Here is a 20,383-nt window from a genome sequence, read left to right as displayed (position 1 = left end):
AGGAAGCAGAAAATAGGGATATGTTCACACAGGACATGCTTTTCAGAGCTCTCAGGACACGCTTCTCAAAGCTGAACTACTTTGATCTTGACATGGCATCTAAAAAAATAAGAGAGAAGCAGGTCCATGCTGCATCTGTCCAAAGAACAACGATCAAAACAGCACAGATGAAACAGATGAAGAGTGTGTCGCGTGTAAATCTCATGAAGTAAGTAAAGGAAAGTAACCTGATTGTAGTGGACTACAGCCCAGTTAGACTTGTCTTCAATGAATGGCATTAAACAAACAATATATTGACTACTAAAGCCATTTTTGTCAATAGATGCTTTTCACAGACTGTGATGATTAGGGATGCTCCCGAATCCTAATTCTGAATTTGGAAAGGCACGGAAAATGGATAATGCATTCCCCCCTTAAAGGGACATGGTTAGCTCCCTGATGCCCACAAATGATATACAATATACTGTAATTACTAGGGGTGTAACGGTACATGTATTCGTCCCGAACCGAAGTTCGGAGCATACAGGCAGACGACAAATACAGTCAGTCACACTCCAATCCAGAAGGGGGCGCACAGTAATGCAACACTGTTTGTGCAGAAGAAGAACAGACGATTTATGTGTAATCTCTCAACCAGTGTTTCAACTGTGGAAAGACATCGATAAAACAGCTCGAGAATAATATCTAACGCAGCATTACATTTACCTCAGGCAAGTCATTCAGTGTCCACAGCATGTTAGTTCACTGGAGAAATGAAGCATTTCACTAAATATATGCACTATATTAGCTTATACATTCATTATATTTACTTTAGCTGTTAGTAATGTCTTAATTACTTAATATATGTTTAAATATAGTTGTCATGAAAACAAGTTATGACAGTAACTGTGCAAATGATTATATTTGAAAAATGAATTGGTGCAATAATTGTATAATTAGTTTCAGAAGTTAGATGTTTGTTTGTTTTTGTTGATTATATAACCAAAAAATTAAATAGCAACTGAATTTAATAGTTTGGGCTCTGTTGTTAATTGTAACTTTTAACATTATAGTATTGCGCAAGAAAGTGCTCTGTGTAGTTTACAGCATTAGCAGATTTTTTTATTAATAAGAAAATGTAAATTATAATTGAAATTATTTAAAGAGAGAGCTCTGATGAATGAATTAGTAAGTAATAGTGCTCAGTTGAAGGTGGTAGTTCATTAGCTAATCAGTAACTGTGTTGTCAAACCTCACAGAGGACTACTAAGAAGTACTGTATGCATGTTCATAATTAATGTGAATAATGCATAGAGTATATTTAATTCTAAAGTAAAGATCTTAGTAACCCACTAGTAACGACTGAAGTATTACCAAATCCTTCAGAAGGAATTGCTAAATATTTGGATCAGTATTCTAAAGTGAAAAACATGATTACCTAATAATGAATGACTAATATAAAAAGTCATTGCAAGCATTTGAGTTTTTTTTAAGGTTTTGGATAGTAATTCCTTCAGAAGGATTTGGTAAGAGTTGAGTCATCACTAGTGGGTTACATGATCTTCTCTTTAGAATGCCGTTCCAAATAATCAGTAATTCCTTTAGAAGGGTGTAGTAACACTTGAGACTTTACTATCCAAAACATTACATAAACCTCAAACGTTCACAATGACTTGTGTATCTGCATTAGATCGTCCCACAGCGCTGGGTGATGCTGTAGCTGACTCTGCCCTCTGTAGTGTTCACTGCGCTGGGGCGAGTCACGTGAGACGGCCTTGAGTCGGTCTGAAACTCACTGCTGTCAGATCCAGACCTGCAGTGCAGTAAAACTCTTCCCAGAGATCCCTCTCAAGAGCAGGAATTCACAATGAGCAAACACTCGCTCACAGAGTAAACACTGACTGGGGTGCTAACCCTCTCTAAAAAACAAACCCAGAGAAGGACTGTAAAAACAGAAAAATCTAAATCTGAGTAAGCGACACAAACAACACAGAAGAGACAAGTGGACGAGAGCGCAAGTCTCTTGTTTGATGTCTCGACCCTTCCACAGAGGATGGAGATTTTTTAAGATTACAGTGGCTGCAGTCAGAGGAAAACAAGTCAATATGACCTTTGATCACAGCGGAAGAACTCACAAAGTCCATAAGCCCCTGAATCAGACACACACACACACACACTCAACACCATATCAAACACACTCAGCCAAACACGACACAGAAGTGTGCGCTGCGCTTACTTTCATTTTACGTTCATTCATACTTTTCAGACAGATGTTGTGACTAAATACAGAAAATAAAGTGATTTCTGGGTAAAGTGAGGTTCTGTCTTGTGTAGTTTTCAGTCTCTGGGTACATTTACACGACAACAATACTAAAAGCAGAAAAGTGTTTCATTTGTGTTTTTCGCATACAGACGACAACGTTGTCAAAATGATCCCCGTTCACACGGAGCCACGAAAACTATTAAAAATGCTGTATTCTGCTCTCAGGCCAGTAGATGGCGATGTGACTTTGTAAAGAATCACTAATTAGACTGAACACGTAATACGCATACGTCACTGTTTTCACAAATTCATGTTTTTGTAGTTTACATGGAGACAATAACGTTCTCGTTTTCAAAAACAAGCACTTTGAAGGGGTCATGAATTGAGAAATCAAATTTCCTTTGAGCTTTTGACATAACAGATCATCACACTATAAGAATAGCCTGTAAGTTTCAGAACTGAAAACTTCCTTGTTAGTCCAAAAACAGCTTTTATTGTAACCAAGCCCAGAAAACGACTCATTGACTCATCTCTGCAGAAGAAATCAACACCTATTTTATCACTGCAACGTTAGCCCCGCCCACTGGCATGTTAGTGAGATGATGAGGAGACTCAGGAGAGGAGAACAATACAGGGCTAAAAATGGAGCTGGACTAATGGAGCTGTCAATCAAACAGCGTGAGTTTATCAGTGACTGACTCACGCCAAAACTTCCATTCTATTCAACGAATCTCTTATTTACATCGAGTTTGCACTGTTAGTTATGATGAAAGCATTCGTTAGTGTGCAGAAATCGTGTTTCACTGATGAGATGACTGCTTTCATGCGCTTAACAACATGTCTGTGATCGGCTACAATGTTCATCACTGCAACCTTTCATGCCACAATCTAAATGTCAAATGAATCACGTTTTCTTTTACACCTCGTGGATGGCCGGGTGCGACCTGGGGATCACATGGCACCAGGATGCACTATGGATAGAAGGCAAGCCGGTGGAGGCAGTGTGATGCTTTGGCCAGTGTTCTGCTGGGAAACCTTGGGTCCTGCCATCCATGTGGATGTTACTTTGACACGTACCACCTACCTAAGCATTGTTGCAGACCATGTACAGCCTTTCATGGAAACGGTATTCCCTGGTTGGCCTCTTTCAGCAGGATAATGCTCCTGCCACAAAGCAAAAATGGTTCAGGAATGGTTTGAGGAGCACAATAACGAGTTTGAGGTGTTGACTTGGCCTCCAAATTCCCCAGATCTCAATCCAATCGAGCATCTGTGGGATGTGCTGAACAAACAAGTCCGATCCATGGAGGATCCACCTCGCAACTTACAGGACTTAAAGGATCTGCTGCTAACATCTTGGTGCAGATACCACAGCACACCTTCAGGGGTCTAGAGGAGTCCATGCCTCGACGGGTCAGGGCTGTTTTGGCAGCAAAAGAGGGACCAACACAATATTAGGAAGGTGGTCATAATGTTATGCCTGATCGGTGTGTATATACATATATGTTTGTGTGTGTGTGTGAATGATTCCAGCACAGGTCTTTGTTTCATCCTGTCAGTGGAGGAGCTGCAGGCGTGTGTGAGAAGCTCCACCGGTCGACTGTCTGACTCAGGTCTCCGTACGGGCCGGGGCAGAGCTCTGCTGCAGGCTGGGGAAGATGTGAAAACTGACGCTGTATACTTTCCTAACACTGTGACATGCTTCAGCCCCTCCTAATCTAATCATATTACAAAAGACAGCAGTCTCACCTGGTATTATGTCAAGCTGAATATTTAGTTGCACTTTGAATTTTGGAAACATTTCTGATTACGTGATTTAAATGAGCTGAAAGTGCCTTTTGAGTTTGTGATGTGCCATACTGTATGTGTTCGCGTTGATCAGTGTTTACATGTGAATAAAAGCCTAAAATAAATCTGTTCATCATATAAAGCAACCATGTCTCTTCAGAAGACTTGGATTAAACTGCTCTATTCATATGGATTACTTTAACAATGTCTCTTTGTACATTTTCCCACTTCATACTGTTAGAAAAAGTAAACCTCAGATTGTCTGAAGTGACAGAGATCCATTCATGAATATAGACAACACGTGAAGATCGAAACCTGAGCTCTCACGAGAGAAAATGAAGACGATTCCTTTCCACAGAACAGAGCGAAGGTGGAGTTTGTTTGCATCCTTTCAGAAGAACTGCTGATCAAGACGGACCAGAAAGATCAGGATACCTCAACAAATCAATGGACCTACAGATGACATATTAAACTGGGATGGGAGAAAGCTTTTAAAGATATTATTACACACTTCACTTTTATGAAGGCACTACACTGCTTCCAGATTCTCTGTATAGATGCAATGGCACATAATATAACTATTATAGTATACTTATGTTAAGAAAGCATACTTTTCTGCACTTATCAGAGATATACTGAACAAAATTATACTTAAGTATACTGACAAGTCTAAGTATATTTGGCAATTTCTTGTACTTAATTTTTTTGATCAATATATGCTTAAATAAAAGTATCATCAAGTTTTCTAAGTATACTTGGCTTGTACTGTAATTGTGTTTAGTCTTTTGACAGACACTTTTTTCATGTGTTTTTGTTTTGAACTGTGATGTCAATGTGAGCTGTCATTATGGTGTTATATTTTGCCATCCAATACAATACTTGTTTGACAATTTTATTTTATAAAGAAAATAAGACATGTTCTTAATCCTGAGTAGTGTACGTAGGAGTTAACTTCGAAACTACTTTATTTCAAGGAAACATCAATACCTGTATCATGCAAAAAACAATATAAATAGTAAACTTTAAGTATGATGTAAAGTTAACATAAAGAAACTAGTAGAGCACACCTCAAAATGTACAAAATAAACTAGTTCAAGTACACTTACAGTAAAGTACACTTAAAAGTATACTTTTCTAAACTAAATTGTAGGCCATATAGTCCCAAGAAGTCTTGAAATAGTACACATACACATATAATACTACACTGATAGCATATTACATAAAGTGAACTTGCAAGATATACACTAGCACTCAAGTTTACTTATTAAAATGAACTCTTTTTTCATGTATCTGTTGCAATAGCACACTGTACTTGACTCCTGGAAGTTGTGTAAAGCCAACTAATGAGCTTAGAGCTTGTGATTCAACAAATGTACACAGAGAGTCTGTGAATGAACTGTGGACGTGTTGTCTGAACTAGATACTGAATGTGTGGGAAAGATATGACAGAATGTGTGTGTGTGTGTGTGTGTGTGTGAGAGAGAGAGGAAAATAATCCTGGCTTAAGACTGTGTCTCTGAGACAAGTCTAAACTGAGCCCTTGCCAGACTCAGCAACCCAAGTCAAATATATCTGTCCAAAATCCACATATATCATATGATATTGAGCCAAACCACCAGTCAGTCAGCGAGACATTGTGTTTGTGTGAATGCCAAATATTCATGCAGGGCTTAACACATACTTTTCCCGCCCTAAACAGGTATGTAAAATCTGAATAATACATGTTAAATAAAGTTAATCTTTCCTTCCTAGCAAGTTTCCTTTTAGCTATAAGCAAGTCCAAAATACACTGGGACTTTTATTTTGAAATGCATATGCTTTACTATTGCCGGCTGCTTATTTAATGTGGAGATAAATACACATTCTTACAATCATCTACAGCAGTAGGTCATGAGCAGAAGAAAATGTGATGTATTCACTGAATGCAAACTGTTCTGAAACCGCCAGCCTGCAGAACGCGCAACAGCGGCGCGTTTGACTTTGAAAGAAGCAACGCTCATATTTGTTTAATGAAATCATAGCCTTTTCACAGCCAATCACATTAAGCTGTATCGTGATTCCTGTTTTTGCATCCTCAAACTTAAGACCTCTTAAAATGATAATTAAGACGTTTGTTATACCATTTAGGTTAGGCCTATTATATCATGATTCTCACAGGAATCAATATATTCATGCTATAACCACAGTTATTTTTCAAGGAGGTATTCAACAGAGAGAAGCAAGCCCCTCCTCTCTCTCTCTGTCTCTTGTTCATCTGTTATGGCTCTGTGATGTTTCTATAGCAGTGTGGATGAGCTGCAGACTGTGATCTGAGCGCTGGGCTCTTCTCCAGGACAATAACACACACTATCTAAACATTCAAATGAGTGTGACTAGTGTATCACTGATTTGAATAAGGGGAAATATTGTGGTTTGGAATATGGATCCAGCATTGCTCTTGGAATAAATCGAAGGAGTTATTCTACCTTTGAATGTAGCCTTCGAAGGATGCAGTCTCTGAATTGGGATGCAGCTCATCATCCTTGAAGCTTTCACTTGACCGGTCAATGATTTGTTTATGGCAGGGATCCACAGTGAGTGCATTTCACTTACATTTGTGACTAAAAACAGATATGCAAACTGTAAAATGTATAATAAAAAAATAATTAAGCTCATAAAAAGTCTTAAATACTATCTAAACTTTTGGTCAACCATATAACCAAATAAAAATCATATCTAATCCCAGAACACCAAAAGATAGCAATTAAACACATTCCCCCCCTAAACTGACATTACTATAATGTGAAAATATCTTGATGTTTGATTATAGTTCTGATTATAGGCAGTTCAACAAATAAATGTTCTTACTTCTCACAAAGACAATGCCACTGTCACGATCACCAGCTTGATAGCCACCAGAGGGCACTCCACCCCAGACTACTGCCACATCATCAAGGACTTCATTACCCATAACCGCCTGCCCGGACTAATCAGCCATGATTGTTCACAGCTGTTTCTGATTATATCCTTACCCCTGCCAAAGAGCTTAGAACCCAAGAGGAGACACTTTGATATTTTTTGGGCAACAGCCACTAGATGGCGCTCCGGTAGCACGGCCGCCATTATGGGGTGAAAATACTAACTGGACCATTGAATCCTTCACATCTTATGCACCCAAAATCGGCGAATTTCACTGCAAAATCAGAAGCGCAAAAGAACAGTTTTTTAAATGAAATCATCAGTAAATTGTATGAATCCTACAGTAAATGTTGTATTGTCTTATATATGTAGTTAGCCTACTTTATTGAGTATTTCCATTTTATGCAACTTTACACATTTATTAATAGTAAATTAATAATTAATAAATTTAAGATCATTATGTTTAAAGTGAACAATATATTTCAGACCTACTGGAGTAATAGTAATAATATCTAGGTCTGAATTGAAATATATTGTACGTTTTAATGAATCACGCTACAAACATAATGATCTTATAATACATGATGCATTGCTGTGTCCGTTATCCCATAATTCCCACTTTTGGACACACTTGCTTTAACGGACATTAGACAACACTGCAAAATCAAGCTGTTATATTCATATATTTATTGTCCAACATTCCCAATTTTTCTGATGCATGTCCTTAATTTAATTTCATATGTTGGTAATAATTTGGTGTTTATAAGCCTTTTAAAGAATTTTAACCCAAACTGACTGAGTTTCTAGAGAGCAAAGGTTGTGTGAAAAAAGTGGAAGACTTAAACACAAAATAAACTGTTAAAAGGATTTGATGATCACTAGTGATAGTATTTTATTCTGTGTTGTCATCATTCAGGTTTGATTTCAGCTTTAATGTAAATTTTTTTTAACAAAGCAGCTGATATTGCCATAGAAACTAGTGGACTGACGACTCACTTTCACCCCAAAATGGTGGAAACGCAGGGCCGCTGCTGGGCGCCGGTGTTGCAGTGGAACATTCTATTGAGTGTCGCTTCTTGTTGGTGTATATTCTTTGCCCCTGCCTATAAAATCCAGCTAAAGTCACTCTTCGCTAGGTCTTGCATGTCTGTAATTGCTGCATTTCCGAGAGCTCTGTTACCCGATTCTCTCATGTCTTGGTTTTGTATCTTTGTTTGCGTCTGCCCTGTTCCTTGTTACTGTTTGGACTGATTTGCTTATGTTTTGACCTTTTGCCTGACTTCTGGACTACTAATGTGGATTACCTATTAATAAATATATAGTGATTGGATTCTCAACCTTGGAGCAATTTCAATACAGCCACAATGTCACAATGACATTTTAATCATTATGGATCTTAAAATAGGTTTCATTTTCTTTATGCAAAATATCGCTTTTTTTTTTTCTTCAGGTTTTGGAGTGAAATATGACCTGGACTTGTTATGGACTGGTGTGATGTGGTATAAAACTGCACACACACAAGCACAATCATTTCCATACAGAAGGACTGTGGTCTGATAACAGTGTATTGAACTGCTACAGCAAACCACATTCAGATCAACCTGCAATCAATGACACGATCTAAACACACTGCACAGTACTGTACACACACACACAGAGGGAGTGTAAAATGTGAGAGCCAATAAAACAATTCAGATTTTATTTCCTAGTACATTTGTTAACGTTGTATGATTCTATTCATTCATTTCCCGGAGTCAGCACACACTCACTTCTCATTGGCCAATGACTGACCAACACAGTTTACCCAAAGCTTGAAAGAGTCTCTACATGAGTTTTCATTTAAATAAGCAAATAATGCTGAATTTGTTTAACCAAGAAACAGTTTTGACAGGGGAGGGTGAAATAAAAGGAAACAAGGAAAGGACAGAGAGCCTGTGGATATAATGGCTTACGCGCCAGTACTTAGGCGTGTGTGAGTGTTTAAGAGTGTGCGTAAGTGTTTGTGTTCTTGTATGCATGGTTTATGAGGACACAAATGTGTATAATGCATGGGTATTACAACGTAAACATGGTTTATGAGGACACTTCCTGTGTCCTCGTAAACCAAATGGCTTAAAAAAAAAACATACTAAACAGTGTTTTTTTTTAAATTCAAAAAATGCAGAAAGTTTTCTGTGATGGGTAGGTTTAGGGGTAGGGGTGTGTGTGTTTCCCTGCAGGGTGTGAAGCCGAGACTCATCATCATCGGGAGCAGCTGTAATGTGATCTGTATGAGTGTGTTTATGAGGAAGGAAGTGCCATGGTGGAGGTCAGTCACTGAACAATGCGGCTCCAACGCTGGCAGAGAGGAATCAGTAGGAACCAGGATGGCCAGTTCCTCATCTCCATCTCCTGCCTGATTCACTCACACAATTACAAACAGCATCACGCAGACAATAAAGCCATAACACATCCATCTTCAGATGTCATAAACACATGCTGTCTGGACAAACAGCCAGAGTTCATCAATGTCAAACAGCTGGACAACAGTTCAGGCTACGCCTACAATTATCCAGATACGTTTAAAAATGGTGTTTTCATCTCAGAATGAAACACTAGCATTTTCCAAATGTTTCTCGTTCACACTGAAACATCAGAAAACATTTAAATCATCTGCACAGGTGAAAAACAATAAAAGCTCACTGAGATGATACAGAGAGACCACACATAATAAAGTTCAACACCTCTTAAACTTAAACACCTCTGATTGGCTATTGCATTCAAGAACTCAACAGATATGTCTGTGATTGGCTACATTGCTCAACGCTGCAAAAACAAGTATGGTTTAAAATGCAACTGCCCTCATGTTTTGCTGCATAAGGACAGCATAAATGCATACATTTCTGTCATCTTTGCAGGAATGTAATATGAAGATTGTACAAAGTAACATTTATCCTTAGCAACACTGAAAGTGAACAGCACATAGCAGCTATCAGGACTCTACGCTTAAATTTCTTTTTAAGAGCACCTTCTGATCAATGATTGAAATTAACCTTCCCATTACAGTGCGATATTTGATTACTTAAATTGATTTCCTCTCTTATGAGTACTGTGAATTTGTATACATCTTTTGTCTCATACTGTTTTTCACCTACTATATATAGTAGGGAAGTATGCGATTTCAGACGCAGCCGCTGTTTTTATGAATTGGTCGTTGAATCATTCACTCACCCGATTCGTTCAAAAAGGCGATTTATTCATCAATAACACACCGCTGTGTGTATGCACCGAGATGTACAACGGCTCTTCTGTGACTTTGGATAGAGAAAAATCAGACAATGTTGTACCTAAAATGTAAGTCACTTAATGTTAACTTCTTGTTTATTAAACTGTTGTATAAAATCAACAGTACATCTGTAATCGTGCTGATATTTGGTGAAAACCGCATTCTTGCTTGTGTGACATTGCTTAAAGGATTAGTTCATTTTCAAATAAATTTTTCCTGAAATTTTACTCTCCCCCATGTCATTCAAGATGTTCATGTATTTCTTTCTTCAGTCGAAAAGAAAATTAAAGTTTTTGATGAAAACATTCCAGGATTTTTCTCCCTATAGTGGACTTCACTGGCCTCAAAACGTTTGAAGGTCAAAATTAGTTTCAGTGCAGCTTTAAAGGGCTTTAAACAATACCGGACGAGGAATAAGAGTCTCATCTAGTGAAACAATCGCTCATTTTCAAAAAAAAAATGAAAATGTACGTGCTTTATATAAACAAATGATCACCTTCCAAGTGGTTCCGCCAAAACCACACTTTCGCATTCTTCAAAAAGCTTACGCTGTATGTCCCATTCTACTTACGGAAAAAATGGAACTGGCGCTGCATTCGTTCCATAAGTTGAATAGGGAAGCGTAGGACATACGGCGTAAGCTTTTTGAAGAATACGAAAGTGCGGTTTTCAGCTGCACTTAAACTGTAATTTTCACCTTCAACTGTCTGGAGACCATTGAAGTCCACTATAAGGAGAAAAATCCTGGAATGTTTTCATCAAAAACCTTCATTTCTTTTCGACTGAAGAAAGAAAGACATGAACATCTTGGATGACATGGGGGTGAGTAAATTATCAGGAAATTTTTATTTTACAGTGGACTAATCCTTTAAATATATCATATATTATCAATATTAAAAACAAGAACTCATTCGCATTTGCATTGGGCATTGGCGCCCATATCTCGAATTTTGGTGGCATTTATATTAATTTTGGTGGCATTTTTGCCCCAAACCCCTGGTAATTTCTGACCCTGTTTCTGATCGTCCAATATGTGAATCTCTTATTTACACCATGTCTTTGTTTGTTATAATGCGAGGACTCGCGAGCGTGCAAAACGCAGCACTGGACAAACTCCAGTGTTTTGAGCGACAAGTGAATTCTGACTAACTTAAAAACCTCTGATTGGCCACTGCGTTCCGGAAATCAACAGATACGTCTGTGATTGGCTACATTACTCTGCTCAATGCTGTAAAAACATGTTGTAAATAGAAACCTTTGACGCTCTCTAGAGCGCAAACACAAATACGCACTAGATCGTTTGCCAAATCTGTTTCGCTAATATGCTATTATTGGTTTCAGCTGAGGATGTAGCCTCTAGCACCCTACAGAAGCGGGCCTGATCGGGCCAGTTGCACTGGTGGCGTTTGGAGAGTGTTTTAGTCCCAGTGTAGGCGGAAGGCCAAAACAGAGAAAAGATGCGATTTCAAATACGGATGCTGTAGTGCAAGCTAAAATTACTAGTAACCAGACATTTACCCAGATAACTTTATCACAGGCTGATTAAGCACACACTTGTGTGTTGGTGATGCCATCAGTCAGGTGTGTGTGTGTGTTTTGGGTGAGTGAAACGTGTAGATTTATAACTTGAAGACAAAGCAAAACATGAATGATTTCAGCACACTGAAAATGCTTGATTAAAATACATGCCGTTTATTATTATGACATCATATATTTGATTTGCCAACACAGACCTCATGATACACAGAGTTCATTTAAATGAGGCTTATATATAAACTGCTGATGAATGTTGGGGGTAAACATAACCCTTCAAGCAACTGTGTGCTTTTGTTTTCCAGAGCCACTAAGAGTGCCTAATGCCTACCTGAACAAAGTCCATGATTACTCAAAAGCATAACAATCCAGTCTGAAGATCTGATTATAGTGCACAGCAGAAATTAACCCCAGGTGTTTTATTAGTAGTAGTGTTCATTACAATCCTCCTATAGAGTGCAACAGTCGGGTTCAGGAAGTAAAAATCCCAATCGTTTTCTCCATAGGGGAATGATTTTTAACGATTGCTAAAAGATATGTTAGGCTACGAGGTTGATAAAGGAATATGCCATCAGTCTGCAATAAAGCCAAGCCACATTTAAAGACTCGACTCGATTCTTTGGACTTGATCCAAACTCAACCTAGCAACACCCTGGCAACCACTCACAACACCCTAGCATTGTGGCGCAGAGTTTTACACAGGAACACACCACTTGTAAAAATCCGGTTTCATGTTTTATATGATTTGAAACACAAAACTCTACTTATATCTACTTGAAGACATCAAAGAGGAGGATTTTGAAATCAATCCCACAGTCCAGAGTGGGTTAGACTGAATCAAACTGGACACCTGATTCATGATGAAATCCAAAATGAATACAGCCACACTTAGAGTTTACACGCCTAAACACATATCTGAGTGTCCAACACACAATACATTTGTGTTCAGAGGCCTGTCAGAGCACAAACCATGCAAACGTGACACAATCTAGCCTTTATTCTGTAAACACAGAGTCTCATTTCATTTGTATGTACATGTATAATGCAGGAATGTAAGCGTGTGTGAACTCAGTGGAGTTACACACACATTCTTGGCCCACCATGCGCTTCATTGAGATGAGAGTTTTGATCATCAGATCAGAGCATTCTGGGATTAGCCTGTGTTCAGAATGGAAAACTCTATACTGCCTTATGCTTTTAAATAGTGTGTGAAACAGAAAGCATTATATGGAACGATAAACATTTCTATGCTACATTGCTGTCACATGACTTCAGGGCATAGAATGTTTAATTCAGCCAATAGAGAGTCCAGTTACCATCATGGAAACAAAACACTTTGCGAATTACATGTACAAATGTAGAGGTGGGCGATATTAGAAATGTAACAGTCAGTAGAAATGTTGGATTATTGTTTCTGTCGTGGTTATACTCTCACATATGATGTTGCAGTATTGTGTTGTCATGAATGTTCATCCTTTCATGCATTTTGAAGCTCTGAAGACTTTAACTCAGTGCTGTAACTCATGTACATTTATGTCCCTGGACCCTGTTACACTTAATTTTCTGGTTAAATAAACATTGCATAAAAAAGAGACCAAATACAATTCTATTTTGTATTTCTACACTAATTGTGTAATGTTCTATTTATTAAAACCAAGTTTAAATTTAATAAAATTAGTTACGCATTTTTACATGTATTCCAAAATAACTAAAGGCAGTAACAATTTTAACAATATATTTTATTCATGAACTAATGATCAGCTTTTCTTTTTAATAGTCATCTTATTTTCATCAGTCATCAAGCTTGTAGACACGAAGATGTACCTTTAATTTCACCACTAAAAACCTCCACAGTCATCATGTGTTGAGGCCTTTTCAAGTTTGGTTTTGACGTGTCATAAAGCAGTGATATCCAAGAGTTGTGTAGTTACTTTTTAAATGAGTCTTTCCATTAACCGTTGACATTTAGGCCGATTCGAGAATGCACACAAAATCAAGAGGCGGGATTTATCACACAAACCAATCATATCCAACCATAACTGATCATCTCCAATCATAGCGTGATGGAGGCATTGTCTCCTCTCATGTGACTTTAACCCATTCATTCTCAGTTACCCCCCACTAAACCCACTGCACACTTTAGGGGGTCATTGTACACTATGTTGAGGAAGTTAATGCTTTTTAGGCGTCAGTCGAATGCGTATGGCTGTCACGCTGAAAGTCGTTATTTTACTTTATAACGTTTTAAATAAGGATATTTTTTCTCATACAAACGCATGGATTCACTTCAGAAGGCCTTTATTAACCCCCCAGATGGATGCACTTTCTTGGGCTTCAAAATCTCATCCTCGATTCACTCCCATTATAAAGTTTGTAAGAGTCAGGATATTTTTAATATATCTTTGATTGTGTTTGGCTGAAAGAAGATAGTCATATACACCTAGGATGTGTAAATCATGGGGTAATTTTCATTTTTGGGTGAACCTTTTAAATGCTCCTTGAATACACACAAAGCAACATGTTCTCCAACCAATACGCCTATATAGGTCGTTTGTCACTTCCCTGAAACTTCCCCATAGGCGCGTTTGCTAAAGTTACGCTCCAATCGACAACAGGACACTTTCATTTTAATGAATTGTTCCCTTTTATCTGCGTCATATTTCGGGTTTCGCGTAGCTCAAATGGTAGAGCATTGCAATATATAACAATATGCAATCATGTGATCGTGGCTTCGATCCCAGAGAGTGCATGTGCTCATAAAGAGTATATGCACTATAAATCACTAAGGGTAGGTTTAGGGTTGGGGTAGGTGTAGTCGTTAATACACTGTGTACAGAATTATTAGGCAAGTTGATTTTCTGATCATATTTTTTTCCCAAGCACATTTTACCAATTCCAATCCACATCAATCTTAATAACTACTATTAATATTGTTTTTAATCATTTATAAGTGATATATAATTGTTCATGAAGGCTGGAAATGAAAAATGCCTTATATTCAGGTGTGCAGAATTATTAGGCAGGTTTTCTTTTACAGGCAAAATGAGCCAAAAAAGAGATTTAACTCAGACTGAAAAGTCAAAAATTATTAAATACTCATGAGAAGGATGCAATACTAATGCAATACTAGAAATTGCAAAGTTAAAGCATGACCAAGGGACAGTAAAATGCTCATTGGGTCAGCGGGGTCAGACAAAAACAGGTGGAAAAGAAAAGACACATGTTAACTGCAAAAGAGTTAAGAATTAAGTGTGAAACCATCAGGAACCCTTTAGTTTAGTAAGTTTTGGAAGATCATTTTTAGTCCATCTCTGCAAGACAGACATTTCAGGATAAGAGATGGACTAAAAGTGAACTCAAACACCTTACTGCCAGATTCTGGAAGATAAATTCTTCAAACAGTGGTACAAGAGGATGTGGTGCTGGTCCATCAGGAGTCATTCTCAAGCTGTCTGTCTATAAGGCCTATAAAAACCCAGTCTTCATGTATTTTATAACACTTCAGCTTGTGATTCTTATTAAGTGCGGGTCATTTTTTAGGATTCTTTAGCTAACCTAAGTCTCTGAGATCCTAACACCTTGCACTTCTGGAGACTCCAGGTAGGTTGCAGTTCTGGAAAATGGTGGCGCTGGAGACTAAAGGGTTCCTGATGGTTTCACACTTAATTCTTCACCTTAATTCTTAATTATTTTGCAGTTTTTCTTTTCCACCTGTTTTTGTCTGACCCCGCTGACCCAATGAGCATTTTGCTGTCCCTTGGTCATGCTTTAACTTTGCAATTTCTAATATTGCATTAGTATTGCATCCTTTTCATGAGTATTTAATAATTTTTGACTTTTCAGTCTGAGTTAAATCTCTTTTTTGGCTCATTTTGCCTGTAAAAGAAAACCTGCCTAATAATTCTGCACACCTGAATATAAGGCATTTTTCATTTCCAGCCTTCATGAACAATTATATATCACTTATAAATGATTAAAAACAATATTAATAGTAGTTATTAAGATTGATGTGGATTGGAATTGGTAAAATGTGCTTGGGAAAAAAATATGATCAGAAAATCAACTTGCCTAATAATTCTGCACACACTGTAAAGAAATTAGTTTTGCTAAATGGAAATAGGACAAATGGTGTAAAAAGTGCACGCATTGCATTTAAATGAACACGCATTTTGATTGGTAATGACAGACATACGTCATTTCATGACAACAGACGTAACACGACAATGTCATTATTTTTACGCCAGCTAGAGGGTGCAGGATTTTAAAACGTAAATGTAGTTCATAATAAGGTGCTTGAAAAACGACCTATAGGGTCGTTTTTTGGGGGTTTTTTTTGGAGGACAGTCTCACACAAAATCATGTCAAAATGCCTGTTGGCCCAATTATTCACATAAACACAATTGGCCACTTGTATCTTTGTTCTATTCTATGTAGGTTATTTGTCCTTTTGCTTTTTTTTAGTTTATTTGTTCTTAATTTAATATTGACTGTTTATTTGCATTCAATAAGCTTAATAACGTAGTTTGGCTAGTATTAGGTTTTGCAGTGGTGTTGAAAATGGACTGGAGAATTGTGAAATTTCACTGTTATCTATCATTATGACATTGTAACAACCTTATTTTTAGGGCTGTCAAACGATTAATCGCGATTAATCGTATTCAAAATAAAAGTTTGAGTTTGCATAATATATGTGGGTGTACTGTGTGTAATTATTATGTATATATAAATACAAATTAATGTATATATTTAAGAGAAATATGATATTTATGTACAAAATATTTTTATTTATATATAATATAAATTATATAAAAATATAAATAAAAACATACACTTGTAAATATTTCTCAAATATATACATGAATGTGTTTGTATTTATATATACATAATAATTACACACAGTACACCCACATATATTAGGCAAACTCAAACTTTTATTTTGTATGCGATTAATCGCGATTAATCGTTTGACAGCCCTACTTATTTTAAAGCAAAAATAACTATCATGATTGTGGGATACAATAATTCCAACACACTCTCGTGTAATCTTAAATTTAAAGGGGGTTTTCACAGCAATGCAGCTATTTTTTCTAAGTGTAAAGAACATTTTAACAATCTGAGAAACCTATTAAGAACTCTTGTGTGAAGTGGAAAGTTTCCACAGATATTAAAGGTTCTTCATGAAACCACTGCCAATAAAGAACCTTTATTTTATGAGTGTGGCAATTGTAACTATTTTACACTTTGGCGAATTGGTGGCTAATTCGTATTAATTTTGTATGATCTCATCTGCTTTGACGATTAGGTTTAAAGGTGGACATTCTACCTCACGTTTTTTTCTCTACGTTTCTGTACACATCAAATTCATACGAAACCACCAACTCATAAACAAATGATGTTTTCTCATGAGATCAGGCTGATATTTTACTCATTGTGCTCTGTTGCACTGAACATTTTGGCAAATGTCATTCCAGTATTCAGTGCGTAAAGAAACCGTACATACTGCACACAGTATGCATACTACATAAACAATAGTATACTAGTATGTATTCTGCACACCGCCTTAAACAGCTTGTGAGATGCTGGTTAAGAAACAAAAGTTGAGTTTCAGTGACTCATTCACACAAGTCTGGACTCAAATCACTTCCTGTTGGGTTAAGAGGGAACACCTGAAATGTGCAACTTAGTAATTAAGTAGTCATTTAGCTGAGGCTTTTATCCAAAGCGACTTACAGCGCAGGGTCAGTCCCCTGAGGTTAAGATTCTTACTCAAGGACATACAGGAGACAGTTCAGGGCTCAACTCTCGTGGGATTTAAACCAAACATCTTTAAGTACAGATCTTTAGCCACTACATCACACCGAGACGTCCACTCAAACTGCCCTCCAGAAAAACACTGCCTCTGCCACATCCTCTCCATAATACACAAATAATAAATCACACCGAGGTGCGACCGCTAGTGTTTCTGACTCTCTTTGCCTGGCAACGTGTTGGATGAAGTCTATTTCTGTATCCAAAAGATGTGAAAGGAAAGTTGGAACCATCATTCAGGATAATAACACACACACAACAAAGCATGTATTAGTTCTTCCTGCAAAACAAACTTAGTCCATGAACTAATTAGTAATAAATGGTTAGTTCACACAAAAATGAAAATAATGTCATTTATTACTCACCCTCATGCCGTTCCACACCCGTAAGACCTTCATTCATCTTCGAAACACAATATATTTTTGATGAAATCCTCCATAGCCAGCAATGACATTTCCTCTCTCAAGATCCATTAATGTACTAAAAACATATTTAAATCAGTTCATGTGAGTACAGTGGTTCAATATTAATATTATAAAGCCACGAGAATATTTTTGGTGCGCCAAAAAAAAACAAAATAACGACTTATTTAGTGATGGCCGATTTCAAAACACTGCTTCAGGAAGCATCGGAGCATAATGAATCAGCGTATCGAATCAGCGGTTCGGAGCACCAAAGTCACGTAATTTCAGCCATTGGTGGTTTGACACGCGATCTGAATCATGATTCGACACGCTGATTCATTTGTGCTCCGAAGCTTCCTGAAGCAGTGTTTTGAAATCGGCCATCACTAAATAAGTCATTATTTTGTTTTTTTGGCGCACCAAAAATATTCTCGTCGCTTTATAATATTAATATTGAACCACTGTACTCACATGAACTGATTTAAACATGTTTTTAGTACATTAATGGATCTTGAGAGAGGAAAATGTCATTGCTGGCTATGGAGGCCTCACTGAGCCATTGGATTTCAACAAAAATATCTTAATTTGTGTTCCAAAGATTAACGAAGGTCATACGGGTGTGGAACGGCATGAGGGTGAGTAATAAATGACATTATTTGCATTTTTGGGTGAACTAACCCTATAAGTAAAAATATTTAAAAAAAAATTCCTCTCTCAGAGGCCACATAAACAACCGCCTGCATTGATGCCTGATTTTATTCTGAGACTTCTTCATCTAAAGAGTTAAATCAGTAAAAAAAAAAACTAATTAACAACTGCTGTCATGCATTTGAGTCTTCACAATGAGTTTTTCTTCCAATACAGTGGAAAATTGGTGCATATGTGACATGACATTGACATCAAATCAACCAGATACAATAGCAAATCACTGGTTTATCTTATGTTTTATCCAAAGTTTCACTTATTACACCAGGGTCAGCCCTTTACAGTTATCTATCGTCTTACGCTTATGACAGAGGTTCGAACCCACAGCCTTCTGGTATCACTTTCAGCTGTTAACCACTACACCACAGCACAGACGGGCGATACTCACCACCAGCACCGAGGTCCTGACCGCCTCCGACACGCTCTGCCGCAGCTCCGCCGCCGTGCCCGGTTTACTGAGCCCGCGGGTGAATCTGCGCGTCTCCACATGAGTCGGGACTGACATTTCTGTCTACAAATTTTCATTAATTTCTATCCGACTGTTAAATAAATAAATTAAAAACACTCAAAGTCCGTTTTCTCCGCGGTCCCGAGTACAGGCGCGCACCTTTGCGAGTGTCCGAGATATAAAACTCCTTCTTAAAATCCCTCTGCTAGTCCAGCCGTTAACTCTCATGTTCAGATGAACGCGACAGATCCTTTAGTCCGTATTCCCAGAGGTTCGAAGTCTCCTGGAAGTTCTGGCGGTCTAAATGAAGCACTTTCCCGTGCTGTCATGCTCTCGTGTCCGTGTGTTTGTGGAAGGTTTAACACACGCCGCTGAAATCAGGCGTAATCCCGTCGCCTCTGAACTCCCTCCCCTGTGCAGATAGCGCACTTACCAATTCTACTACGACGCAGTCTTGCTGCTTAATATTCATGAGCGATATCAGTCGGAAAGTTCACAGAAACCTTATCCCAACTATTACTCATGAATGATAGGAACGGTAACGCGTAACGTGCCCGAGAATACATTCATTCGAGTTCGCCATAGTAGGAATCGTTAATTCGCTACCGCGACTGGTCTTTAGTTAAACAGCAATACATAATGCTGAATACAGTGGATTCACATCATTCCACAAGTCAAAGGGCATTCAGACACAAAACTATAGTTACAGGTTCACTTTCATCGGTCTCTCATGTCAGCAGTAATACAGGGTAATCTCAGCGGGAGGCGAAACCTGTGTGAAATCCCATTAGAGGAGCGCTTTACACGCCACCGGAGAACGGGAGGAAATCCTCTCTGCAAACAGCACCAGCTGGCATGTGGAAGTGGACCTCTGACTACCTTATGACATGTTTGTTTGTTTGTTTGTTTGTTTCATCGTCATCATCAAACTTTATTACAGACTCAAGGTCCAAATTAAAAACAGACAATACTAAAATTCAACAGCAAACACACACAAACAGAAAGAAAAATAAAAGAATATAAATAAATAAGAGTCAAGATTAGATTAAAATTTTTCAACTTCATAATTTTTAGTGCTGTCAAATGATTAAAATTTTTAATCTAATTACTTAGATGATGTGGAGATTAATTAATCTAGCCTAATTCATTACAAATTTATCGCGCATCAAATTTGGCTGAGAAATTACCCATAAAGTCATTATTGTGTTAAATGAGAAAAACATCAAATAAACATTTCAAAAAGTAGCTTTAGAAAGAAATACATATCTTTTATTATTATTATTATTATTCAA

The 20,383-nt window shown here is 37.6% G+C and overlaps 1 protein-coding gene across 3 annotated transcripts in view; it reads right to left on the bottom strand.

Moving 5' to 3' along the window:
- Positions 1-19,860, bottom strand: part of zmp:0000001200 (dedicator of cytokinesis protein 9) — a 115,513-nt gene extending 95,653 nt beyond the window's left edge. Inside the window, exon 1 of one of the 3 annotated variants that reach the window (XM_048192705.1) lies at positions 19,032-19,860. In XM_048192705.1, the coding sequence (XP_048048662.1) occupies positions 19,032-19,148 (117 nt within the window). In that variant the 5' untranslated portion in view covers positions 19,149-19,860. The remainder of the gene's footprint in view (positions 1-19,031) is intronic. The other 2 variants (XM_048192703.1, XM_048192704.1) reach the window with 2 other exon arrangements.
- Positions 19,861-20,383: the final 523 nt, after the last annotated feature.

This window comes from Megalobrama amblycephala, linkage group LG6 (genome assembly GCF_018812025.1).
Source record: "Megalobrama amblycephala isolate DHTTF-2021 linkage group LG6, ASM1881202v1, whole genome shotgun sequence".
Lineage (NCBI taxonomy): Eukaryota > Metazoa > Chordata > Actinopteri > Cypriniformes > Xenocyprididae > Megalobrama > Megalobrama amblycephala.
This window is presented reverse-complemented; position numbering and strand designations above follow the sequence as displayed.